Source organism: Danio aesculapii, chromosome 13, assembly GCF_903798145.1.
Source record: "Danio aesculapii chromosome 13, fDanAes4.1, whole genome shotgun sequence".
Classification (NCBI taxonomy): Eukaryota; Metazoa; Chordata; class Actinopteri; order Cypriniformes; family Danionidae; genus Danio; species Danio aesculapii.
Window position 1 is genome coordinate 52,164,747 of NC_079447.1, and position 23,856 is coordinate 52,188,602.

The 23,856-nt window shown below is 38.7% G+C and overlaps 1 protein-coding gene across 1 annotated transcript in view; it reads right to left on the minus strand.

Annotated features, from left to right (window-relative positions):
- dst (dystonin) overlaps nucleotides 1-23,856 on the minus strand; it is a 360,347-nt gene that overhangs the window by 136,925 nt on the left and 199,566 nt on the right. The window contains exons 45-55 of the mRNA XM_056470777.1: nucleotides 22,143-22,376; nucleotides 20,414-20,566; nucleotides 18,751-18,984; nucleotides 16,315-16,584; nucleotides 13,015-13,563; nucleotides 8,582-8,758; nucleotides 7,664-7,787; nucleotides 7,146-7,354; nucleotides 6,556-6,873; nucleotides 4,678-4,844; nucleotides 3,069-3,225 (exon numbers count right to left, since the gene is read on the minus strand). Of these exons, the coding sequence (XP_056326752.1) occupies nucleotides 3,069-3,225; nucleotides 4,678-4,844; nucleotides 6,556-6,873; nucleotides 7,146-7,354; nucleotides 7,664-7,787; nucleotides 8,582-8,758; nucleotides 13,015-13,563; nucleotides 16,315-16,584; nucleotides 18,751-18,984; nucleotides 20,414-20,566; nucleotides 22,143-22,376 (2,592 nt within the window). The remainder of the gene's footprint in view (nucleotides 1-3,068; nucleotides 3,226-4,677; nucleotides 4,845-6,555; nucleotides 6,874-7,145; nucleotides 7,355-7,663; nucleotides 7,788-8,581; nucleotides 8,759-13,014; nucleotides 13,564-16,314; nucleotides 16,585-18,750; nucleotides 18,985-20,413; nucleotides 20,567-22,142; nucleotides 22,377-23,856) is intronic.

The window sequence follows — 23,856 nt, forward strand, 5'->3', positions numbered from 1 at the left end:
CAAACCAGCGACCTTCTTCAGTGAGGCGACAGTGCTGACCACTGAGCCACTGTGACGCCTACACTTGAAAACACTAGATTATAATTCAAGTATTTTCAAGGATTTACAGCACCCGTATGAACCCTGATTTTGACATTCCATTATTCTCTGTTAGCCCTTGTAAAATGACACACACACACACACACACACACACACACACACATTCTTGAATGGTGAGCGGTGCAATCCAGTAGGATAAACGACAGTAATGAGGGAAAACTCCCTCAAATAAACACTTTAAAGCAGAAATCTGTGCAAAAGCATGAGCTATTGCTTATCGTCCATATATGGTTCATTCTTTACTGCAATCCTTAAGTCCTTTATATTTTTACTATTAACCAACCATTAACTGTGACCTTTGCCTTACTAAACTCCTAATTAGTTGCTTAATAAACCTTAATTTGCACTTGGGGTCTATATGACGTCAACTTTCCCTAATTAAAAACAAAGTTCCCTTCATCTTACTGAATTTTTGTGACTTTTCATCATTATCTAATGGCCCGTTTCCACTGTGTGGTACGGTACAGTACGCTTCGGTACGCTTTTATGGCCGTTTCCACTGTCAAAAGGTACCTAAAAGCGAATCGTACCACTTTTTGGTCACCCTTTGCAAAGTGTACCAAGCAAGACTAAAGGGAACCAAAAGGCGGAGCTAGACACGCAGCTGAACGCTATTGGTTTACAGAGAAACGTCACTCGCTCGTGGAGCTAGCCAGAATGAAAACAAAGGAACCGCCATGTTTTAAACACACATTACACCGTAATACTATATGCATATAATAACGAGCCATGGTTTGACCCGAGCTCAAGTAAACCTTGTCGTTGTCTTGATGAACAGCCTCAAAGCTAAGAAGAACAAAATCTGCTGTGTCCTGTTTTTGTTTAATGAGGTCGTCTGAAATTACTAGCGGTTACGCTTTCTTCAGCGAGCTCGCAATCGCTCGCCGCACGTCTATATTTGAAATAATGAACTTCCTGAGCTGATGATAATAATGTGAGCGTGATTATTGAAGCGCTTCCGACATCCGATCCTTTCAGAAACAGATAAATGCGAGAGTGTTCAAGAGTTCACACTTAGCTCACGATTTATACATAGCTTGTTTGGCGTGCTGTCCCGGGAGAGAGCCCTGAGCTCAAGGGATCCTCGAGCCCAGGGCTCCCCCCTTTCGCAGGGCGAGGGGAGATTGAGCTCAGGTCGATCTCAAACTCCCCCGCTGCTGAGGCCAAGGTGAACTTCCTGAGAGTAAGATATTAGAAAAAAGATTTAGGCTTATTTTATCTATAATATAGAGCACATTTGGATGATGGGAGGAAACCGGGGAACCCGGGGGAGAACATGCAAACTCCGCACAGAAATACCAGATGGCCCAGCGAGGACCCAACGCCATTGGTATTCTTGCTGTGAGGCAACAGTGCTAGTCACTGGGCCACCGTGCCACCCATTCTGGATAAAGGTGGAAGAAGGGGTGGAGGAGGGTTTCTTCCAGACGAAGATAGTTGTAGAGAGGAAACGAGGATATATAGTGACTTGGGATCCTTTGATTGGAGGATCATGATTGGCTAATGTGGGTCAGCTGGGTCTATCATGAGCACATGCTCCTCTCGAAATTAGTTTAAAATTAAACTTCACAAGCACGAAAAAGCAAAGGAGAAGCCCGACAAAACACAGGGGCAAATTGTTTTAGCAACCTGAATCATGAACAAACTGCCATGCTTATCATCGCCTTTTGGACTGTTATGAACTCAGAATAACAGAGGCTACATGTGCTGGTGAAGATTACAGACACAGATGAGAGGTTTGCACTGACTGTGAGCTACATGTTGCGTGTTGTTTTTGAACCCAAATAAGGACTGAATGTCTGCTGTGTGGAGTTTATCTGTAATTGGTCTCATATCAGAGACTGTAAGGGGCTGTATGTGTTCATATATGTTGAATTTATTTATTTATTTCACATAATTGCAGACGTTACAGTAGGCTGTTTCACATTGATCTGCAGTTATAATCAAATCATGTTGATATAAAGGTTAGTAATGAACATTTATAAACAAGTATAATATACACAAGTGCTTCTCATGTGATATGTGAACAACCCGTACACCTTTACTTTCACATTTCCGCGAGTGAGAATGACGTCGACTGAAACTTTGTCCCACCCTTGGTACCCTTTAGGCAGTGGAAACGCAAGCCTGATAAAGGTGACCCATACTGACCAGTATCGTACCGTACGGTACCAGGCAATATCTATATTTGCATTAAATAAAAAATTTGTGCTTGATTTGGTTTTTTTGAAGGTTATGTATAAAATAAATGACATGTCTTGTATTTGATGAAAGGAAATTATGGGAAATGCAAAAAAAAATGTAAATATATATACAATTTATTCATTTATCCAAAAAAAATCCATACATCTGGCAGAAATCTAAACATTTCCAAGATCTGGTACCAGGGGTTAATTTGTGCTGGAACACGCCGGATCTGGCACCTCTGAAATCTGATCCGGCACCTCATTTTACCGATTCCCCTCCTCAACCGCCCTCCTACCCCGTCCACTGTTCACTTTCACTTTCTTCCGCAACTCGCCAACTCTTCACTTTCATCCGCAACACCCCACCCGCTCACTATCATCCGCGAAACCCCTCCGCCATCCACCGCACCAGTCCACAACCCCCCCTCCACTTTCGTGATCCGTAACCCCGATCTGTTCCGGGACCTCGCAGTTCACAAATGAAGCACTGCCTGGTACTAATATTAAAATACAAATCGAGGGTTAATAGATAACTCAGAAGTAGTTGGGTTTAGGTATTGGGTAGTATTAGGAATGTAGAATAAGATCATACTTATACTCATACTCTAATTACTAATACATAACAATAGGCAGGTCCCAAACCACTAGTTAATAGTGAAACTAAAGCATCGCTGTTGTTTTATTCTTGTTTTAGATCTTCCAAGTCTTTTCTGTGCATTTATTTTCATTGTGTAATGCTGAAGGATTTATAATCGTAGTGTAAGAGTGAACAGCAGGACTCACGTTGACTGTTTTCAGGTCAGTTCTCAGGCCCTGTTCACTGCAGTTGGCCTGAAGTGTTGGCACTCGCTCTTTTGTCTCCTCCAGCCATTTCATTAACACTCCTGCAGCCGCCCTGAACTCCTGCAGCTGATCCTGACAGGATGAGACCTCCGCCGTCCTGCCACACACACACACACACACACACACACATACACACACACACACACACACACACACACACACACACACACACACACACACACAGAGCTTCAGTAAACAGCTCCACGTCTGGACAAATGCAGAACTAATGCAATATTGATTATAATATTGCTTCATTACAGCACATTCTTTAACCAACCCAGGCTCATTATGGACACGTACTCCTGTACACATTTTTGGAGAGCATCAAATACATCCCAGGAGCTACGTTTTTTTGCCGTTTTTGTTTTCATGAGTCCATCAGAGGCTTTTTGAGATCTCAGATTTCTCTCGCGAGTGCCATTCGCGCCTGCTGTTCTCGTGTAAATCCACCAGAGGCCGCTGTCGACTGACTGACTGACGGACCGATATCCCTCCACCCACCCCATTCCCTAAACCCAACCAATAGTGTTTTCAAAAGCAATCCAGGAAAAGAAAAGCTCTCGCCAGATTTTTACCATGTTTTCAGATTTTACCACATTCTCACCCTGTTATTTACTTGTTTATTTAATTTTTTGGCTTTTGTTTTTGCTTTACCCAGTTTCTGGAACCGTTCTTCACCAGACTCGAACCCTGTTGTCGCGGTCAACTCCACTCCACGTCACAACGTACATGGCGTACAAGGCGAGCCACTAGACAAACTGATAAAAACAGTGCATAGCGCCTCGTAGCGTTCGTTTTAAAGACGAAATGTAGCCAAACGTACCTCTGGCTACATAACTTGCGATCTCCAGAAATGTATACAGGGCTACGTTTTCAGAATGAGACTATGTTGTCTTAAACAGTCCTAGCTAACCAAACTCTCTCTTAAAGTTTCATTTATTCATTCAAATTCATTTATTGAACACAAAAGAAGCTTAATAACTCGAAGAATGATGCAAAAAATTGACACCTGTAGATACCGGTATTCAACATTCTTCAAAACATCTTCTTTAGTGTTTAACAGGGAAAAAAAAGGAATTCGTACTGTTTTGGTAAGGTCTTTTTTGTTTGTTTTCTTTTGTTTTTTCAGCTTTAATGCAGTTAAAAAGCAGGGCAATCCACAAACCAAGACAAAATAAAAACGATTAGGACACAGTAGAATATTAAGATATTATAACGTTTTTTTTAAGGGATAATTCATCAAAAAATGCAAATTATGTCATTATTTACTCACCATTTATTCCTCCCAAACTTGTTTGAGTTTCTTCAGTTAAACACAAAAGAAGATATTTTGAAAAATGTTGGAAACCTGTACCCATGACTTACCTAGTATTTGCTTTTCCTACAATGGAAGTTAATAGTTTCCAGCATTCCTCAAAATATCTTCTTGTGTTCACCAGAGGAAAGAAACTCCAATTTTTGAAACCACTTGAGGGAGAGTACATGAGTAAATGTTCATTTTTATATGAACTATCCCTTTAAGTGCTGCTCTCTTATAGTAATGCCATACTTCTCTGTAATTGTCTCCTTGAGAGCGTTGAAGTTGTCAGAGATGTTCTTCATCTTGTTCTGTAGAAGATCTGCACTTCCTTCAGAACCGAGTTTACAGAGTTCCTCTGAGAGTTTGTGTAGAGTCTCCACGTCCTTCACATGCTGAGATAACTCCACGCTTGTGTCCTACAACACAACGAACACTTCATTACAACCTCAAGGAGAGACATCTATGGATTATATTACAGACACTCAGACAAGCTGGTTCCACACAAATGAAAAATCCTTGAGTTTAATAATAATTCTCATCCTTTATCGTTGTGTTAGATACCGAAGCCTGATTTATACTATTTTATTAGACAAGCTTTCATCTCTGAATGCAAAAAGAGTCCTGTATATTTGATATTTAGAGAGATAGATTTTGCACAGGTTTAAACATGACAGTTTTATGAACTCATTTCCAGGTCAGCAAGAATCTGACATTTCATATATGACCTACAGTATCCTCTGATTAGCTATTTCACGCTACGCTAGGTCAAACTATATAAACTATGTATTTAATTTGACTACTTTAAGGCTACGTTCACACTGTGAGGCTTAAATCAGATTTTTTTCTCAGATCTGATGTTTTAGCATGGCTGTTCACACAGCTGTGGCCAATATCAGATGTGAACAGATCATGGTCAGAAACTGACCCGCATGAGCAAAAGTACAGATACAGACAGCACAAAATGTAACACAATATGTGCACAGTATGAAGTAAGCACGTTGTCAGATTGTGTTTAATATGATTACTGCCCTTTTCACAGACAACCGTGGTGTATTTCATCAACTGTAAAGGGTTGTTCTGCTACATGATTATTTTCTTTATTCTCCATTTCCACTTGGGGATACTCTTCCCGAGGCCCTCAGACTATGCAGAGTCACTGATTCGATCCAAGACCAATGACGAGATGATCCCAAGGTTTCCATATCCTGGACCAGGCCGAATCCTGAGCAGCTACTGTGATGGTCATGGAGGAGTGGAGAACATGAGACTGATTCCTGTGACGCTCCAGAGACAGACGAGTCTTCGCTGAGGCCAGCTTCCAGCCTCCGCCACTGAGACTGCAGCTCTGCACAAGATGTTTGGCCAGCGGAGAAATTAAAATGGTCGTGCCCAACTGAGCCTGGTTTCTCTCAAGGTTTTTTTCTCTTCACTTTCGCCATTAGTGAAGTTTTTTTTCCCTCTCCGCTGTCGCCACTGGCTTGCATGGTTCAGGATGTGTAGAGCTGCGCATCGTTGGATTTGCTCTTCAATATTTGGACTCTCAGTAGAGATTATTAAACCACACTGAACTGAGCTCATCTGAACTGAACTTAAACACTACAAACTGAACTACACTGGTCCTATTTACTGTGACTCTTTATGTGAAGCTGCTTTGACACAATCTACATTGTATAAGCGCTACACAAATAAAGGTGAACTGAACTGAATTGAATACTCCTAATGTTTATTTCGACATTTGAAATGTAAAATAAGTCACTCGTGATTGAAAACACTGATCATTCGTGATTTATGACAACCCCAATGAGAGTCTTTCCGACCACCGGTGTAGTGAACTCAAGGGTTAATGAGCAGCCGCAGACTGAACTGTGAAGGCGGAGGTTGGTTTATCTCTGTTTGCTGAGGTATTTCATTATACATCAACAGATATATTCATATTTATAATATATTCATTATAAACAACAGACGCATGCAGATCAGGCCAAACTATTTCTCAGTTTCAAAGGACAGACCAACCCCCAGATCTAGTTTTGACATCCGTCAGAGGGGATCAAGTGTTAATTAGAAGGGTCAATCTCACCCAGACCCCCCTGTGATTCTCACCATGTTTATGCAAGTATACAACTTCACCTGTACGAGTAGCAAGAGTTCAGCGATGTTCCTCTGGGGTCCGTCTGTCTCTAAGAGAGCCTGCGAGCTCCTCAACACAAACTGCTGCAGCTCCTCTGATGTTGTCTCGAACTCCTCCACCTTCAGCTTCAGCTCCTCCATCCGCTTCAGCTTCAGTTTGTGCTGCTCAGAGGCGTCGGTGAAGCGCCGGCTCAAAGCCTCCATCCGGGCCTGCAGAAGAGCAGCGGCGGCTGGATCTGCACTCTCCACAAACGCCTTCACCTTCAGCTGCATGGCGGAAACACTGCTCTGCCTGCTCATCATGTCCTGCTCCAGAGCCTGACACACAATACACAACAATGTCCGATTATGAACTCAACGCTTTTAATCGGATATTTATGTACTAATGAAATTGATCTTAGCAGTTCTAACTTTTTTTTTAATCCAGCAAATCCCCCCCGGTTGCTACGCCCCTGTAAGATACTATAAAAATAGAATAAAACATAATAAATCTCTATAATTTAATCTCTTAAATGAAATTAAAACTTCACAGAAGGGCTAACAAAATCTTTAAGCGGGTTCATTTGGGTGAGAGGTGAAAGGTCACGTACTGTCTCTTTGCTGAGAGCTTCTGTGATGGATCTAGAGTCCAGTGTCACCGCCGGCGTCTCCTTCAGGCTCTCCTCCACCTTCTCCATCCAGCTCAGCATCTCGTCCAGGCCGTCCTGAACACTGAACGAGCGCGTCAGGGTCACCTGCAGCTTCTCACTGCGGCCGCTCACACACTTACACAGGTTAGCAAAACGCTCCGAGATGTCATCTGCAAACACAGCATCACTCGCAGGTCAGATTGCTTGAAGGCTTATAAGGTTGCATCAGCTAATGTTAGTTCAGGCACTTACTAACATGAACAAACGATGGACAATACATCCTTTACAGTATTAGTTCACGTTATTAGCTCATGTTAACTCATGGTGCATGTTAACAAGCATGGATTTGGATGTTAATAATGCATTAGGAAATGTTGAACTATGATTAATCAATGCTGTACAGGTATCATTCATAATTAGCTGATGTTATTAAATACTATAGTAAATAATGCTTGTGTGGTTTAATTCAGTGGACTCACCCACAGTCTCCTGGATGTGGTCTGGATTGGACAGCAGGTCTCCGTCTGCACTGATCAGAGCATCGGCGTTTCTCCTCAGCATCTCCACTGCTGTCTGACGCACCGCCGTCTGACCCTGAAGACTCTACAGCACAATGAGTACAACACACTAATGAGAGTCCAGACAATGCACTGACCATAACAGCAGCGATACGCGCATGAAATCCGTCTCAATAAGTCATGTGACATGCAGGTGAATGGTTTAGCATGAGGACATACAGTATGTACAACACACCTGCCAACCCTCCCGTTTTTCCCCGGGATTCTCCCGTATTCCAGACCCATCTCCCGTATTGTTCTGCCTCCCGGAAAACTCCCGGAATTCCACCCCCCTATCCACCCACCTTCCCACCCCCACCGCTCCTTAGCTTTTTGGTACAGTCCGGCTAGATTTTGGTTCAGTCCCCATGCGCACCGAACCCAACGTGCCACCATGAATAAGAATGACGCATGTGCAGCGCTTTGGATTAACTTGAATGTGTGTGTTTGTATAACTTCTGTCGAGTGTGTGGTGACGCAGTGGCGCAGTAGGTAGTGCTGTCACCTCACAGCATGAAGGTCACTGGTTCGAGCCTCGGCCTGTTTGCATGTTCTGTTTGCGTAGGTTTCCTCCGGGTGCTCCGGTTTCCCCAACAGTCCAAAGACATGTGGTACTGGTGAATTGGGTAGGCAAAATTGTCCATGGTGTGTGAGTGTGAATGAGTGTGTATGGGTGTTTCCCAGAGATGGGTAGGGCATCCGCTGCGTAAAACGTGTGGTGGATAAGTTAGTTCATTCCACTGTGGCGACCCTGGATTAATAAAGGGACTACGCCAAAAAGAAAATGAATCAAATGAATGAACGAGTGTGTGTGAAGTGAACAGTAGTGTGTGTTCATGCCTTGGTCTCCTCCAGCTGTCTCTGCAGGCTCTGAGGGTCTCCAGCGATGGGCTTAGACTGCTGTCTTCTGGACTCTTCCTCTGAAGCGTCCAGCCATTTCACCAGAGAAACACTCGCGTCTTCATACCTCCCGAACTTCTCCACCACGTCCTTCAGGTTACTGCCGAGCTGATTACACTGAAACCAATGACAAAGCATGCCATGCAGTTTTTATTACATCTTTAAATAAAAACATTTCATATTTCTCTGCCCAATTTCTGCTTATTTAATTTTTTAAACATGTTTCTAAATAGGGGTGTGATGGATCATGGTTGATCCGTGATTCGTACGGATCACAACAGTTTGTGGCCCACGGATTTAAATAACCTTTACTGATAGATTAATCCTAAATTTAAAACAATCGCAGAAAGATCGTCTCTCACGTCATTTAAATCACATGTATGAAAGCATTTAGGCTTTCCTGTCAAATATTGCGATGACAGAAGAAGTTGTGGTGGGTTATGCAGAATGTGGTGGGTTTCTAAGGTTATTAAAGGTGTTTTCTGCCACTACTAGTTTAGTCAGTATTAATGCATTCAGTGTAAGCTGCACGACTAATCATTAAAGATCGGGATCTCAACACCCACGCAACGTCAATTATAAATGATGATGATTCGCATACGTTAATTAATCCTGCATTCAAATCTGTTATTTAAAAACGCAAACAAGAAAGAGATTCAGTCTTGAGTTAGCAAACAGTCAAATAACACAGAAGTACTGGGAGAACAGGTTATAGTTTAGATATACAGTAACCACTGATGTTTATTGTAAAGAGTAAAATCACCATCATATGCATTTAACTTGACGCTCGAAAATGAAAGTCGCAGCAAGAAGGTCGCTGGTGCGAGCCTCGGCTGGGTCAGTTGGCGTTTCTGTGTGTAGTTTGCATGTTCTCCCTGCGTTTGTATCGGTTTCCTCCAGGTGCTCTGGTTTCCCCCACTGTCCAAAGACATGCGGTACAGGTGAATTGGGTAGGCTAAATTGTCCATAGTGTATGTGTGTGATTGAGTGTGTGTGGATGTTTCCCAGTGATGGGTTGCGGCAGAAAGGGCATCCGCTGCGTAAAACATGTGCTGGATAAGTTGGTGGTTCATTCCGCTGTGGCGACCCCGGAATAATAAAGGGACTAAGCCGAAAAGAAAATAAATGAATGAATGGATGGATGTTTCCCAGAGATGGGTTGCGGCTGGAAGTAAAAACTGCATAAAAACGTGTTGGATAAGTTGGCGGTTCATTCTGCTGTGGTGACCCCGGATAAATAAAGGGACTAAGCCGAAAAGAAAATAAATGAATGAATGGATGGATGTTTCCCAGAGATGGGTTGCGGCTGGAAGTAAAAACTGCGTAAAAACGTGTTGGATAAGTTGGCGGTTCATTCCGCTTTGGCGACCCCTGATTAATAAAGGGACTAAGCCGACAAGAAAATGAATGAATGAATGAAAAATGAAAGTTGTAGGCAGTAATTACATTGTTTAACCAATAGGTGGCGACAATCAGCCATCAAAAATATGATACTGAATAATTCTTCAAAAATGATCATCTAGCAATGAAACATGAAGGTTTATGAGTGAATAACTCAACCATTTATTGAAGATGAGACTATAAATAAATATGGGTTTACAAATTATAATGTTAGATTTCTACATTTAGCGTTATCAGCAACATTAGTAACGGAATATTTCACAGTACTGAATATTTTACTGTTCATTTTTATTCAGCTGATTATTTCTTCACTTTATATTTAATACAGCTGGTAAGTTCTGTTTGTTAAAAGCAAAAGTGTCTTGCAGTGCTGTTTTAGTAATAAATGGAAAGCAAATTACATTTGTCTCCCCCCGTTTTTGGCTGATTCGAAAAATGGTCCATTCCATGACTAAAACCATTATGTGATCTGAACTGTGAGATTAGTTATCGGTTACACCACTATTCCTATAAACATAATAGCTTTAATAATTCATTCCTTATTGATTTATTTGATAGTGGAGCAGATGAGGGCCGCTGTGGAGGAGCACACTGGGTTTCACTGCTCTGCTGGCATCTCACACAACAAGGTTAAGAAAAATATCCCCTTATTGACGTCATGAGAAGCAGCTTCCGGCTCCAGACCTTGAAGTCAGAATTATTCGTCCTCCTGAATAATTCTGTTTAACAGAGAGCAGATTTCTTCAACGCATTTCTAATCATGACAGTTTTAATAACTCATCTCTAATAACTGATTTATTTTCTCTTCACCATGATGACAGCACATAATATTAGACTAGATATTCTTCAAGATACTAGTATTCAGCTTAAAGTGACATTTAAAGGCTTAACTAGGTTAATTAGGGTAAAGTTAGGGTAATTAGTCATTGTATAAAAGTGGTTTGTTCTGGAGACAATCCAAAACTAATATTGCTTAAGGGGGCTAATAATATTGACCTTAAAATGTGTATAAAGAAATTAAGAATGGCTTTTATTCTAGGCGAAATAAAACAAACAAGACTTTCTCCAGAAGAAAAAATATTATAGGAAATACTGTGAGAAATTTCCCGAATCTGTTCAACATCATTTGGGAAACATTTTGAAAATGAAAACAAAACTCACAGGAGGGCGAATTATTCTGACTTCAACTGTGTGTGCTGAATATGAGGAGAATGTTTGCTGAATTAGAAGCATTCAGAGACAAATGCTGCCCTCTGTTGGTGTTATTTATAAAGCGGTGCATTTCACATCTAGAAATATTCATGTGTGTACTGTAGTAAATGCACATATATGGAGTATCTAAAATAACTTGATATATAAAAATTGCAAAAGCAAAAATGTAATATCTTTTCATTTTAATTTTAAGATGGCCTTCATATTAGTGCTGCACAATATAGAAAACACTTAAGAAAAGACTGAAATATTCACCAGATGACTTGAAGTATATTAGCAAAACTTTAATTGGCTGATTTGGTTAGAGAGAAAAATTAATACTACATAAGGCATGTTTATGTTATGTTTTTAACTAATTCCACACAAAAAAAATGTGAAAAAGGTTGATTATTACAAAAAATATATAATACACATAAAATAAAACAAATATATAAAACATATATTTCAATAATGTAACTATTTTTAGTATTTTAATATCATTTTATGTCAGATAACGCTATTTTCTAACTGTGCTCTGTGTCTCAAATACTTAGCTGGATGGCCTAGTCTGTTCTGATTGGTCGGATTGTTCTAAATGGTCATTTAAAGTGAATTTGCTTAAAAAAACAGCATTTTTTTAACATTATTATCTCATAGTGACAAGGTTGGCGACTCTATATACTGTAAATCATGCAATGTTACTGGACATATACAGTAAGTATATGACAATTTCAGTACATCATGTGAAAATTCAGTTTCTTCATATTAGGACATTACAAGTGTCTCAATAGTGCATTTCAGTTGGAAGTACATCAACATACTGAAATAAAAGTCTCAGCAACTTCAGTCCACACAGATTTTAAGTCATTACTGCTAATATGAATCTGCAGGCTACTGAATCATAGTCTTTAATATGTCACTTCTATCTTGGCTTTATTTTGGTTAAATAATTAACCCCACGGAGTCATATGATGAGGTTTTATCTCCCAAATTTGAACTTGAAAATAACCGTATAGTTTAAATAATAATAAAAAAATAATAATAATACAAGCTAAACGTGTGATTGCTTTAGTATGGAAAAACTTCCAGAGACCTGTTCTTTCACAGTGGATTAAAGAAATGACTAATAACCTTGCACTTGAAAAATTAACATATGCAATAAGAGGTAAAGCAGAGGTCTTTAAAAAGGTGTGGTCCCCTTTTATGCAATTTGTAAATAGATAAAGTGGAATGGTATGTAAAAATGACTGTTATTTGATTCCTATTTGTTTATTTAATTTTGATTTACATTTGTGAAGGATATTCTGTAATCTGTAGTTTTACTTTATTTTTCTGTATTTGTATATATTATTTAATTTTTTTATTTATATATATATATTTTATTTTTATTTATTTTTTTTTTCACTTTTTGGGAGGGGAGGAGGAGGGGGGTGTAGGGGTGGGAAAGTCTATTTTGTAATGATATAAAAATCGATTTCCTGTAATGTTCATGGGAGTTTTGTAACAAAAAATTAATAAAAAACAAAAACAAAGTTGAAAAAATAAATTATAAAAAAAAAATTAAGTTAATTAGGGTGCACAAACTTTTTCACATGCGCATCATCACATTCTAGCTCTGATAAATGTAAAAAAAAAGAGCAGCATTACCTGTAATATCTTGAATTTTATGTCAGCAGCTCACTTTAGAAATATTTAACTAGTAAAAATAGTGATGTGTTGTGTTCAATACTTATTTTACTCACTGCATCATTGAGTAAGCTGAAAAACAGCAGCAGCGTTACCTGTGTGTGCAAGGCTTTATAGTGAGAACCAGCAGAGTCCAGCTTTTCTCTCACTGCATTACAAGTCTTGGACATATCCACCGCCGGCAGCCCATCTGATGCGTTACACTCGCCCCGATCACAAGCCTTCGCTGCCTCCAGCACCTTCTGCCCGGAGATATTTATAAAGCGCAGGTCTCCTTTATGAGAAATCACATCCTCAGAGAAGCTCTTCTGTCTCTGGAGATTATTCCTCAGGGTGTCCAGATTATCAGCAGACGTCCCGAGCTCCTCCATCTGCCCGTCGGCCTGCTGGATCCAGGTCTCAAACTCCTTGAAATCTGCCTTGAATTTGTGAAACTCCTCCTGGACAGCCTGGATCTGCTTCATCTGCTGCTCGGCCTGCGTGAGTGAGGACTCGTAGCGGCCCTTCAGCTCTTTAACGTCCCGCTGGAGCTTGTCTTTTTCAGCCGGCGACAGCACTTGAGCCTGTTTGTCCAGCAGAGCTTGTGCCGACTGTGTGGCGATGATCAAATCCTGCTGCTGGGACAAGATCTCCTGATGATGCGCCTGAGGAGATGGAGAAGTGGAGGATTGGGAGTCAGTGTGCCCTCGTTTATTGATCTAACAAACACTTCATGTATCTGGGAAAACAATGTGCAATTCTGAGTGTGAGAAACCACTCTTTCCTCTCCTTATGCACCAGACACCTTCTTATAAACTAACTCAGCTAAATATTATGTGAGCCGAATCGCATGTCCACATTCATTGTATTCCTTATGCATCAGACACTTTCTAATAAACACAGTGAGTTACTTGCTTACTTGTTACTAACTTAACTTTCTAAACTCACTCAAGTTACTTAAAGTACTTACTTAACTAACTTTCTTAACTTCTCTTAACTTACTTAAGTAACTTATGTTACTTAACGTATTAATTAACTTAAGTTACTTTCTTAACTTACATAAGTTACTTACTTAACTTACTTAACGTATAAATTAACTTAAGTTACTTTCTTAACTTAAGTTACTTATTTAACTTACTTAAGTTCCTTATGTTACTTAACATATTAACTCACTTAAGTTACTTTCTTAACTTACTTAAGTTGCTTACTTAACTTACTTAAGTTACTTAACATATTAATTAACTTAAGTTACTTTCTTAACTTACTTAAGTTACTTATGTTTAGGGCCAGACGGAATCTGCAGACGTTTTTTGCTATTTCTGTGGAGAATTTAGGTAAAAATCTGCAGATTTCTGCAGAATTATTTTGGGAGTATCATAACTAAAACCTTAATATGTGAAATAAAAAATAATACATTTTTAACTGTTATTTAATGTTTAAAATGCAAATCCAATTAGATAAACAATTAGGTAAACAAAGCAAGTCTCTCATATATTATCTCTACTAAAAGACAGAAAATATTACTGTACAAACTGTATTGTACATAAATCAGATGAACATTTTCATATTAGTCAATAATATTACTGTAATTAATTTAAAAACTGAATAAATATAGATTTACACACATTTACTCAAGTAAATAAACAGAATTAATGATGGGATAAAAATCTGCGGAAAATCTGCGGAATTATGCGCGTGCAGATTCCGTGTGGGCCTACTTATGCTACTTAACGTGTTAATTAACTTAAGTTACTTTCTTAACTTACTTAAGTTACTTATTTAACTTACTTAAGTTACTTATATTACTTAACATATTAATTAACTTAAGTTACTTTCTTAACTTACTTAAGTTACTTATTTAACTTACTTAAGTTACTTAACATATTAATTAACTTAAGTTACTTTCTTAACTTTCTTAAGTTACTTACTTAACTTACTTAAGTTACTTAAGTAAGTAGTTAGCGCGTCCAAAGTCATAGTATTTCTCATGCACAAGACACTTTCTTATAAACTTACTTACAAAAAGACCATATTTTTGGGAAAATATTGCACAATTCTGTGTGTGCCTCTTGGGATGGAGAAACCACTTGTAGGAGACACACTCTTTCCTCTCCTTATGCACCAGACACCTTCTTATAAACACTACGACTGACTCCGAAATGACATCCATATTAAATATATAACATATCTACTAAATAATATGTGAGCCAAGTATCATGTCCAAATTTATTGTAATCCTTATGCACCAGATGCTTTATTATAAACAAAGATACTTGCTTACTTAAGTTACTTACTTAAGTCACTTACTTAACTTACTTACTTTACTTATTTGCATAAGTTACTTAGAAACACTTCATATTTCTGGGAAAACACTGCACAATTCTGAGTGTGCCTCACGCAGGTGTGTGGGATGGAGAAACCACTTGTAGGAGACGCTTACTTTCCTCTCCTTATGCACCAGACACCTCCTTATAAACACTACAGCTGCCTTACTTCCTTACTAAATAGTATGTGAGCTGAGTAGCATGTCCAAATTTATAGTAGTCCTTAGTAGACACTTTCTTAAATGCACAGTGAGTTACCTAAGTAACTTACTTAAGTTACTTTCTTAACTTACTTTACTTAAGTTATTTACTTAATTAACTTACTTAAGTTACTTTCTTAACTTACTTTACTTAAGTTATTTACTTAATTAACTTACTTAAGTTACTTTCTTAACTTAAATTACTTAAGTTATTTACTTAATTAACTTACTTAAGTTACTTTCTTAACTTACTTTACTTAAGTTATTTACTTAATTAACTTAATTAAGTTACTTTCTTAACTTAAATTACTTAAGTTATTTACTTAATTAACTTACTTAAGTTACTTTCTTAACTTACTTTACTTAAGTTATTTACTTAATTAACTTACTTAAGTTACTTTCTTAACTTACTTTACTTAAGTTATTTACTTAATTAACTTACTTAAGTTACTTGCTCACAAACAAACCATATTTTCAGGAAAAGTATACCTCATGAAGGTGAGTGGGATGGAGAAACCACTTGTAGGAGATGCACGCTTTCCTTATGCACCAGACACCTTCTTATAAACACCATGACTGCGTCAGAAATCACATACTTCCCTACTATATAGCAAAATCATCATGCCAATGGGGTAAGCGAAATAATCTTATGTCATTGGCAAGATATTTAGCTTGTTTTAAGGAAGAATTCCCTTAGTTTTGGCATTTTATTTCTGAAAACAAGACCATGTTTGTTGCTTGTCTAGAAAATGCTTCTTGATTTAAGAATGAAACTAGAAACCCGCAAAAACTCTAAGTAAGAAAGGCATTTTTTGCAGTGTGTCTGTGAATAGTGCACTCCCGTTAACTCTTTCCCCTCCATATTAAATACTGTAAATACTAAATGACGTACTTGAACCCTGTTATACTGCTGGTCCAGATCCAGGGCGTTACTGTCTTGTTTTTCAGCTGAACATGGTCTTGTGTTATCCGTAGTATCCGGCGCATTTCCATTAGGATCATCTCCTTCTTCAATGATACTCTTCATCGGCGTGAACTCCGGCATGTTTCCGTTCTCTTTTTGCATTCCCCCCATTTCTTTCTCTTTCCCAATGTTGGAGATCCAGCCCAGAAGTCCTTCAATCTTGGTTTTGCTTTCTTCAAGCTGTTCAACGGCTGCTACCTGTAAAGTCCACACAAATAAACGTTTGAGAGCCAGCAAAATAAATAAATGCAACACAGAAAGTCACTACATGTATTTTTTGAGTCCCGCACATGGCATACAAGAAAAAACAAAGGAAGTTAGAATGATGAATTATTTTGATCTATTGAACTTTTCAACTTATTAGATCATGCACACCATTTACTCATTTGGTTGGCTTGTTTTAAGTAAACTGTGTGCTGCACATACTCATTTGATAGTCATTTTTTATAGTAATATATTAATTTCTGCCCTTGTTCTTGGCAAATCGTGCACACAAATTAGTAAATACCCTACTTTCTTTCTGTGTATGTATTCTCATAAACATGTTACTGCTATATCATGTCATGTTATGGGCAGAGGCACTTATCTTGTGTTGGTAATGAGATATAGAAATATTCTCAAATATGTAGGCTTAAATTATAATGCACAGTCTTGCAGATGATTTACCTAAAACAAGCATACAGTTTAATTAAAACAATGAAAAAGTTATTGAATGAATACATATTGCGCACACTCTAGTACTGTACATCAAGGGAATATATTAATAAAAAGTGTGCATCCTCTAGTAAATGAAGAGAATGGATTAGTAAAGTGTGCACACGCTCTAATAAACGCTCTAATAAACTGTACATCAAGGGAATATATTAATAAAAAGTGTGCATCCTCTAGTAAATGAAGAGAATGGATTAGTAAAGTGTGCACACGCTCTAATACAGTGTTTCCCAACCCTGTTCCTGAAGGCACACCAACAGTCCACATTTTCAAGCTCTCCCTAATCAAACACACCTGAATCCTCTTATCATAACATCAGAAGAGACTCCAACACCTGAAGTTAATGGGTCAGATAACGGAGACATCCAAAATATGTACTGTTGGTGTGCCTCCAGGAACAGGGTTGGGAAACACTGCTCTAATAAACGCTCTAATAAATTGTACATCAAGGGAATATATTAATAAAAAGTGTGCATCCCCTAGTAAATGAAGAGAATGGATTAGTAAAGTGTGCACACGCTCTAATAAACGCTCTAATAAATTGTACATCAAGGGAATATATTAATAAAAAGTGTGCTTCCCCTAGTAAATCGAAAGAAACAAACGAATGACACAATTTACTTAAAATAAGGGAACAATTTAATAAACCATGCACACGCTCTAGTAACGTCACACCTCGTCTCAAGGAACGTGCAGAAAATGAAACTATAAAACTCAAAACTGCTCTGTAAACTTTCCTTCTGAGACTTCTGAGATGAAAACATATTTATATAATGATATTTATATAATGATATAATATAATGAATATATACAAAAATGAATATAATATATAATCTAATGAAAACAAAAAGGTTGTTTACATTGCCTGAAACGTGTCTAGTAGACATAAATATTTAAATATGATGTTTATCTAATTTGATATAATCTTTAACCATCATCTACACTGCAAATAATGCTTTTCTGTTTGATTTTGTGTCTTGTTTCTAGCCCAAATATCTTTATATAAATTCTTAAATCAAGAAGCATTTTCTAGACAAGCAACAAATGTTTAGTTTTCAGAAATAATACATCAAAATGCTCCTGGATTTGAGAATGTGTCGATATTTGGACTAGAAACAAGACAAAACAATCAAAAGAAAATCTTTTTTGCAGTGTGTGAAATCTTTCATTTGATTTTAATTTAGATTTTCCTTAACACATTTCTAAACATAATAGAATTACCTCATTTCTAATTACTGATTTCTTTTCTCTTTGTCATGATGACAGCAGATAATATTAGACTAGATATTCTTCAAGACACTAGTAATTAGCTTAAAGTGACATTTAAAGGCTTCACTAGGGTAATTAGGGTAAAGTTAGGGTAATTAGGCAAGTCATTGTATAACAGTGGTTTATTCTGGAGACAATCCAAAACTAATATTGCTAAAGGGGGCTTATAATATTGAGCTTAAAATGGTTTAAAGACATTATTCTGCTTTTATTCTAGCCGAAATAAAACAAATAAGACTTTCTCCAGAAGAAAAATTATTATAGGAAATACTGTGAAAATTCACAGGAGGGCGAATCATTCCGACTTCAGCTGCATATATTTTTGCATGTCATGTGAGGAGCTCTCTATGAAATAACCACTGCTTGACTAGCATTTTCCCCAACCTTCTCGGTCTCTTGCTTGATGGCGCTTGTCAAAACATTCTCCAGATCTTTCCTGGACTCTTCAGCTCTCTGGTTAAGTGTATTGGCTTTACTCTTCAGCTCCTCCAGCTTGTTCTCAAGAGCTGAAACCTGCTCTGGGCTCAGTTTACTGCGATTCTCCTCCAGAAACTTCTTCGTGCTGTTGATGACTTCACTGAGCGCGCTAGCATTGGCCTGGAGGTCTTTCTGTAGAGCCTGAGAGACGATCATAGAGATGGGAAAACATACTGTTAATGTTACATACAAACAACAAGATACACACGGTTCACTGCTAAAAATGCATTTGTTTTTGTCTTGTTTCTAATCCAAATATCTACAAATTCCTAAAGCAAGAAACATTTTATAGATAAGCAAAATATATAGTCTTGTTTTCACAAATAATTGGCCTATAAAAATAGAGTTTCGTTAAAGGTTCTATTGCGATGGGTTTTTTTTTTTGGTGATTGGGTGTTGCCCTGATTGGAAAGCTTTACATGTAAATAGTAAAATTAAGACCCGTTCAAGTATAATTAAATATCCAAGTAACTGATTAGAATAAGGCAGTTAGCACTGTGATCTCACTGCAAGAACTACTTTAGCTCTGCGCTTACCTGAAAATAACGGTACACCTAAAATGCTCATCAGCCAATCAGAATAAAGCATTCAACAGCTCCTTACTATAAATGAGCTCAAAACCTGCCGGAACTACTTCATATGTGTGTTGATCTGAAAATTACAGCACACCTTAGAATGCTCATCAGCCAATAAGAATCAAGCATTCAACAGCTCCTTAGTATAAGTGCACTCAAAACCTGCCGGAACTACTTTAGCTGTGCATTTATCTGAAAATAACTGCACACCTTAGAATGCTCATCAGCCAATCAGAATCAAGCATTTAACAGTTCCATAGTATAAATGAGCTCAAAACTTGCTGGATCTACTTCATATGTGTGTTTAACGTTAATTTTTGGGGCACAAATAAGCACAAAAGCAGCACAAACGAATGGCATAGTTTTGTGGACTCCAATTTTGAGCTCAGGCAAAAATTTAGTGCATCCCTAATAATAATCAAAATCATAACTAAACCATATTGGTAAATGGAGATAAAAATAGAGTTTCGTTAAAGGTTCTATTGCGATGGGGTTTTTTTTTTGGTGATTGGGTGTTGCCCTGATTGGAAAGCTTTACATGTAAATAGTAAAATTAAGACCCGTTCAAGTATAATTAAATATCCAAGTAACTGATTAGAATAAGGCGGTTAGCACTGTGATCTCACTGCAAGAAGATTGCTGGTTCGAGTCCCTACTGGGTCAGTTGGCGTTTCTGTGTGGAGTTTGCATGTTCCGTGTTGGTGTGGGTTTCCTCCAGGTGCTCCGGTTTCCCACAAAGTCCAAACACATGCGCTATAGGGGAATTGTTGTACTAAATTGGCCATAGTGTATGAGTGTGTGCGAATGAGAGAGTGTATGGGGGTTTCCCAGTATTGGGTTGCGGCTGGAAGGACATGCACTGTGTGAAACATATGCTGGATAAGTTGGCGGTTCATTCTGCTGTGGTGACCCCTGATGAATAAAGGGACTAAGCCGAAGGAAAATGAATGAATGAATTCAGTGCATCCCTAGTAGGAAGTGCTATAGTTTAATACCTGATGCTCTTGTTGGTATTGTTGGAGGTCTCCGACAGTCTTGGCGCCGACCGCCTGCTGCTGATGCCCAATGAGTCGGTTTTCTGTCTGTGTTAAATCATCAAATAACTCCTGAAGCTTTTCTGAAAACTCCCTCTGCTTCTCCACAGCAGCCTGCCGCACAAACACTGAGTTACAAAACAAACCCTTCCACAGAGATCCAGCAGACCACAACATCACAGCAGATACTGAGAGATCTAGACCATTAGTAGAGACTGAGTATGCTGTAAACATGCCAGCCATTGCAAGAGATTTGGAGAGAGAAAGGAGGGTTAGTGCTGCATTTACTGCTGGATAGCATTTCCATATTTAATAAAACTTCAGTCCATTGGTAGTAAGAGATGAAGAGATCAGTCAGCCTGAAAATGCAAACAAGATCAGAAGGTGAGTTGGTTGGCAGTGATAAAGCCATGGATCTTCAGTGTTGTAAACAGTAAAAAGTCATGTGATTAATCTTCATACACACAAATAATACATTCATAAATACACTCAATAAAATGATGTTGTTGCTTGTTCAAACGACTTATTTAAAATGAGCTGAAACAACACAATTCTTGAGATTTTGGGGGGAACAACATAATTGTTTTATGTTCAACCTACTTAAATTTGTTAAGTTAACTTAGAATGCTCATCAGCCAATCAGAATCAAGCATTCAACAGCTACTTAGTATAAGTGCACTCAAAACCTGCCGGAACTACTTTACATGTGTGGTTATCTGAAAATAACTGCATGTCTTAGCATGCTCATCAGCCAATCAGAATCAAGCATTCAAGAGCTACTTAGTATAAGTGCACTCAAAACCTGGCGGAACTACTTTAGCTGTGCATTTATCTGAAAATAACAGCACACCTTAGAATGCTCCTCAGCCAATCAGAATCAAGCATTCAATAGCTCCTTAGTATAAATGTGCTCAAAACCAGACGGAACTACTTTAGCTCTGCGCTTACCTGAAAATAACGGTACACCTAAAATGCTCATCAGCCAATCAGAATCAAGCATTCAACAGCTCCTTAGTATAAGTGCACTCAAAACCTGGCGGAACTACTTTAGCTGTGCATTTATCTGAAAATAACAGCACACCTTAGAATGCTCCTCAGCCAATCAGAATCAAGCATTCAACAGCTCCTTACTATAAATGAGCTCAAAACCTGCTGGAACTACTTTATATGTGTGTTGATCTGAAAATAACAGCACATCTTAGAATGCTCATCAGCCAATCAGAAGCAAGAATTCAACAGCTCCTTAGTATAAGTGCACTCAAAACCAACCGGAACTACTTTAGCTGTGCGTTTATCTGAAAATGACTGCACACCTTAGAATGCTCCTCAGCCAATCAGAATCAAGCATTCAACAGCTCCCTGGTATAAATGAGCTCAAAACTAGCTGGAACTACTTTAGCTCTGCGCTTACCTGAAAATAATGGCACACCTAAAATGCTCATCAGCCAATCAGAATAAAGCATTCAACAGCTCCTTACTATAAATGAGCTCAAAACCTGCTGGAACTACTTTAGTCGTGGGTTCATTCAAAAATAACGGCACAGCTAAAATGCTCATCAGCCAATCAGAATCAAGTATTCAACAGCCCTGTAGTATAAATAAAAATAAACCACACATCTAAGCAAAGTATCTACATGCATTTGTTATGTGATTATGTAACTGTCAGTGTTCAGTGTGATCTCTCTCAGACCTGCCGCTGAGTCTCATCCTCAAGCATCTCAGACTGGACGTCCAGAGTTTTCCTCTGAATAAACACTTTGTCCTTGAGCTCCTTGAAGGATCTCTGTGTGCTGCTGAGAGTCCTGAGAAGGTGTCTGCTGTGAGCGGGACTCAGGAACTGAGCATGCTCAGAAATGAAGCTTTGGATATCAAAAGCAGCATCATCAAGGAGCTGCCGGGTTCCTGATAAGTTCTTCTCTATGTCCTGAATCAGTATGAAAATAAAGAACACACTCGTAGGTAAACAGCACAATATTCTGTCACCATTAATAAAAACCATTGGTTGTATTTGAAATCACACCCTCTGCCCTTATTGACTATTCCCTACACTAGTAAAAATGATTGAGTTCATTGGAGCACTGAGATGCTGTGTTGTTTGTGTTTTGCTAAGTGATAAATCCCTCATGCTGTGTTCACACCAGATGCGGAACACATGAATAAATTGTGCTATTCGCGCGGAAATAGACACATGAACATTTTGAATTTACTCATTTCATTCTCGCGTCAAATACGCTTCATTCGCTCATTAAATTCACTTCACAATAGATGCGGATTCACATCATGGGCAGGGTTTCTGTCTGTCCAGGGACTGTAGCTTGATAAATGTCTAACATGGATTTTATTGAGAGAGTAGCTGTGTTTATGTGCTTTACGAAGGCTAAAACCAGAGTATATATTCCTTTTGGTGCCGTGTCTGATTCCACTTGATACATTTAGAGGTGAACCAGCTCTGTGAGTTCATCAACTACTCCAGAAACTATACCTGGATGATGGAGGCTTTCAGCGGTGCTTCAGACTGAGCTGAGCCCAGTTTGATGAACTGTTGTCCGGTGTCGGCAAGAGGATTTTCCTTCGAGACACCAACAACAGGCGCTACTACATAATCACTTCCCTACAAGAGCAAGCTCATGGTTGGTATACGCGGCGCGAATGTCTGCTGAAATTCATATTTTCCAACTTGAGCGAAGTTGTTAAGCATGTCAAACATGAAAAATGCTCAACTGACTCCATTTGAGCGAATTGCATCATTCACGCCACCTCCTCATTCCCACGTATCACGTCTCAGGATATCTATTCGCATCTTTGCATTGACTTACTCTACTGAAAAAAACAGCTTAAACCAGATTAGGCTGGTTGGCTGGTTTTAGCTGATCAACCAGCCTGGTTTTAGAGGGGTTTTGGCCATTTCCAGGCTGGTTTCCAGCCTGTTCCAGCCTGGTCTTAGCTTGTCAGGCAGGAAAATGACCAGCTAAAACCAGCTTGACCAGCCTAGCCATGCTGGGAGCCTAGCCAAAACCAACTATGTCCAGCTTAAACCAGGCTGGTCAAGCTGGTTTTAGCTGGATTTTGCTGGTCATTTTCCAGCTTGATCAGCTAAGACCAGGCTGGATATGGCTGGACACCAGCCTGGAAATGGCCAAAACCCCTCTAAAACCCGGCTGGCCAACCAGCTAAAACCAGCCAACTAGCCTAGGCTGGTTTAAGCTGGATTTTTCAGAAGGGTAACATGTACATGACTCAATCTTGATGCTTCATCCGCGTCTGGTGTGAACGCAACATCAGATGGATTAGGTCTTACACTTTTTGGTCAGATTCTGTGACCGCTACTTAACACTTAGCGAGAGGTCTATTTAAAGAAACAATTAAATAATCATTTATTTTGAAACAGACTGGAGTGCACTGTG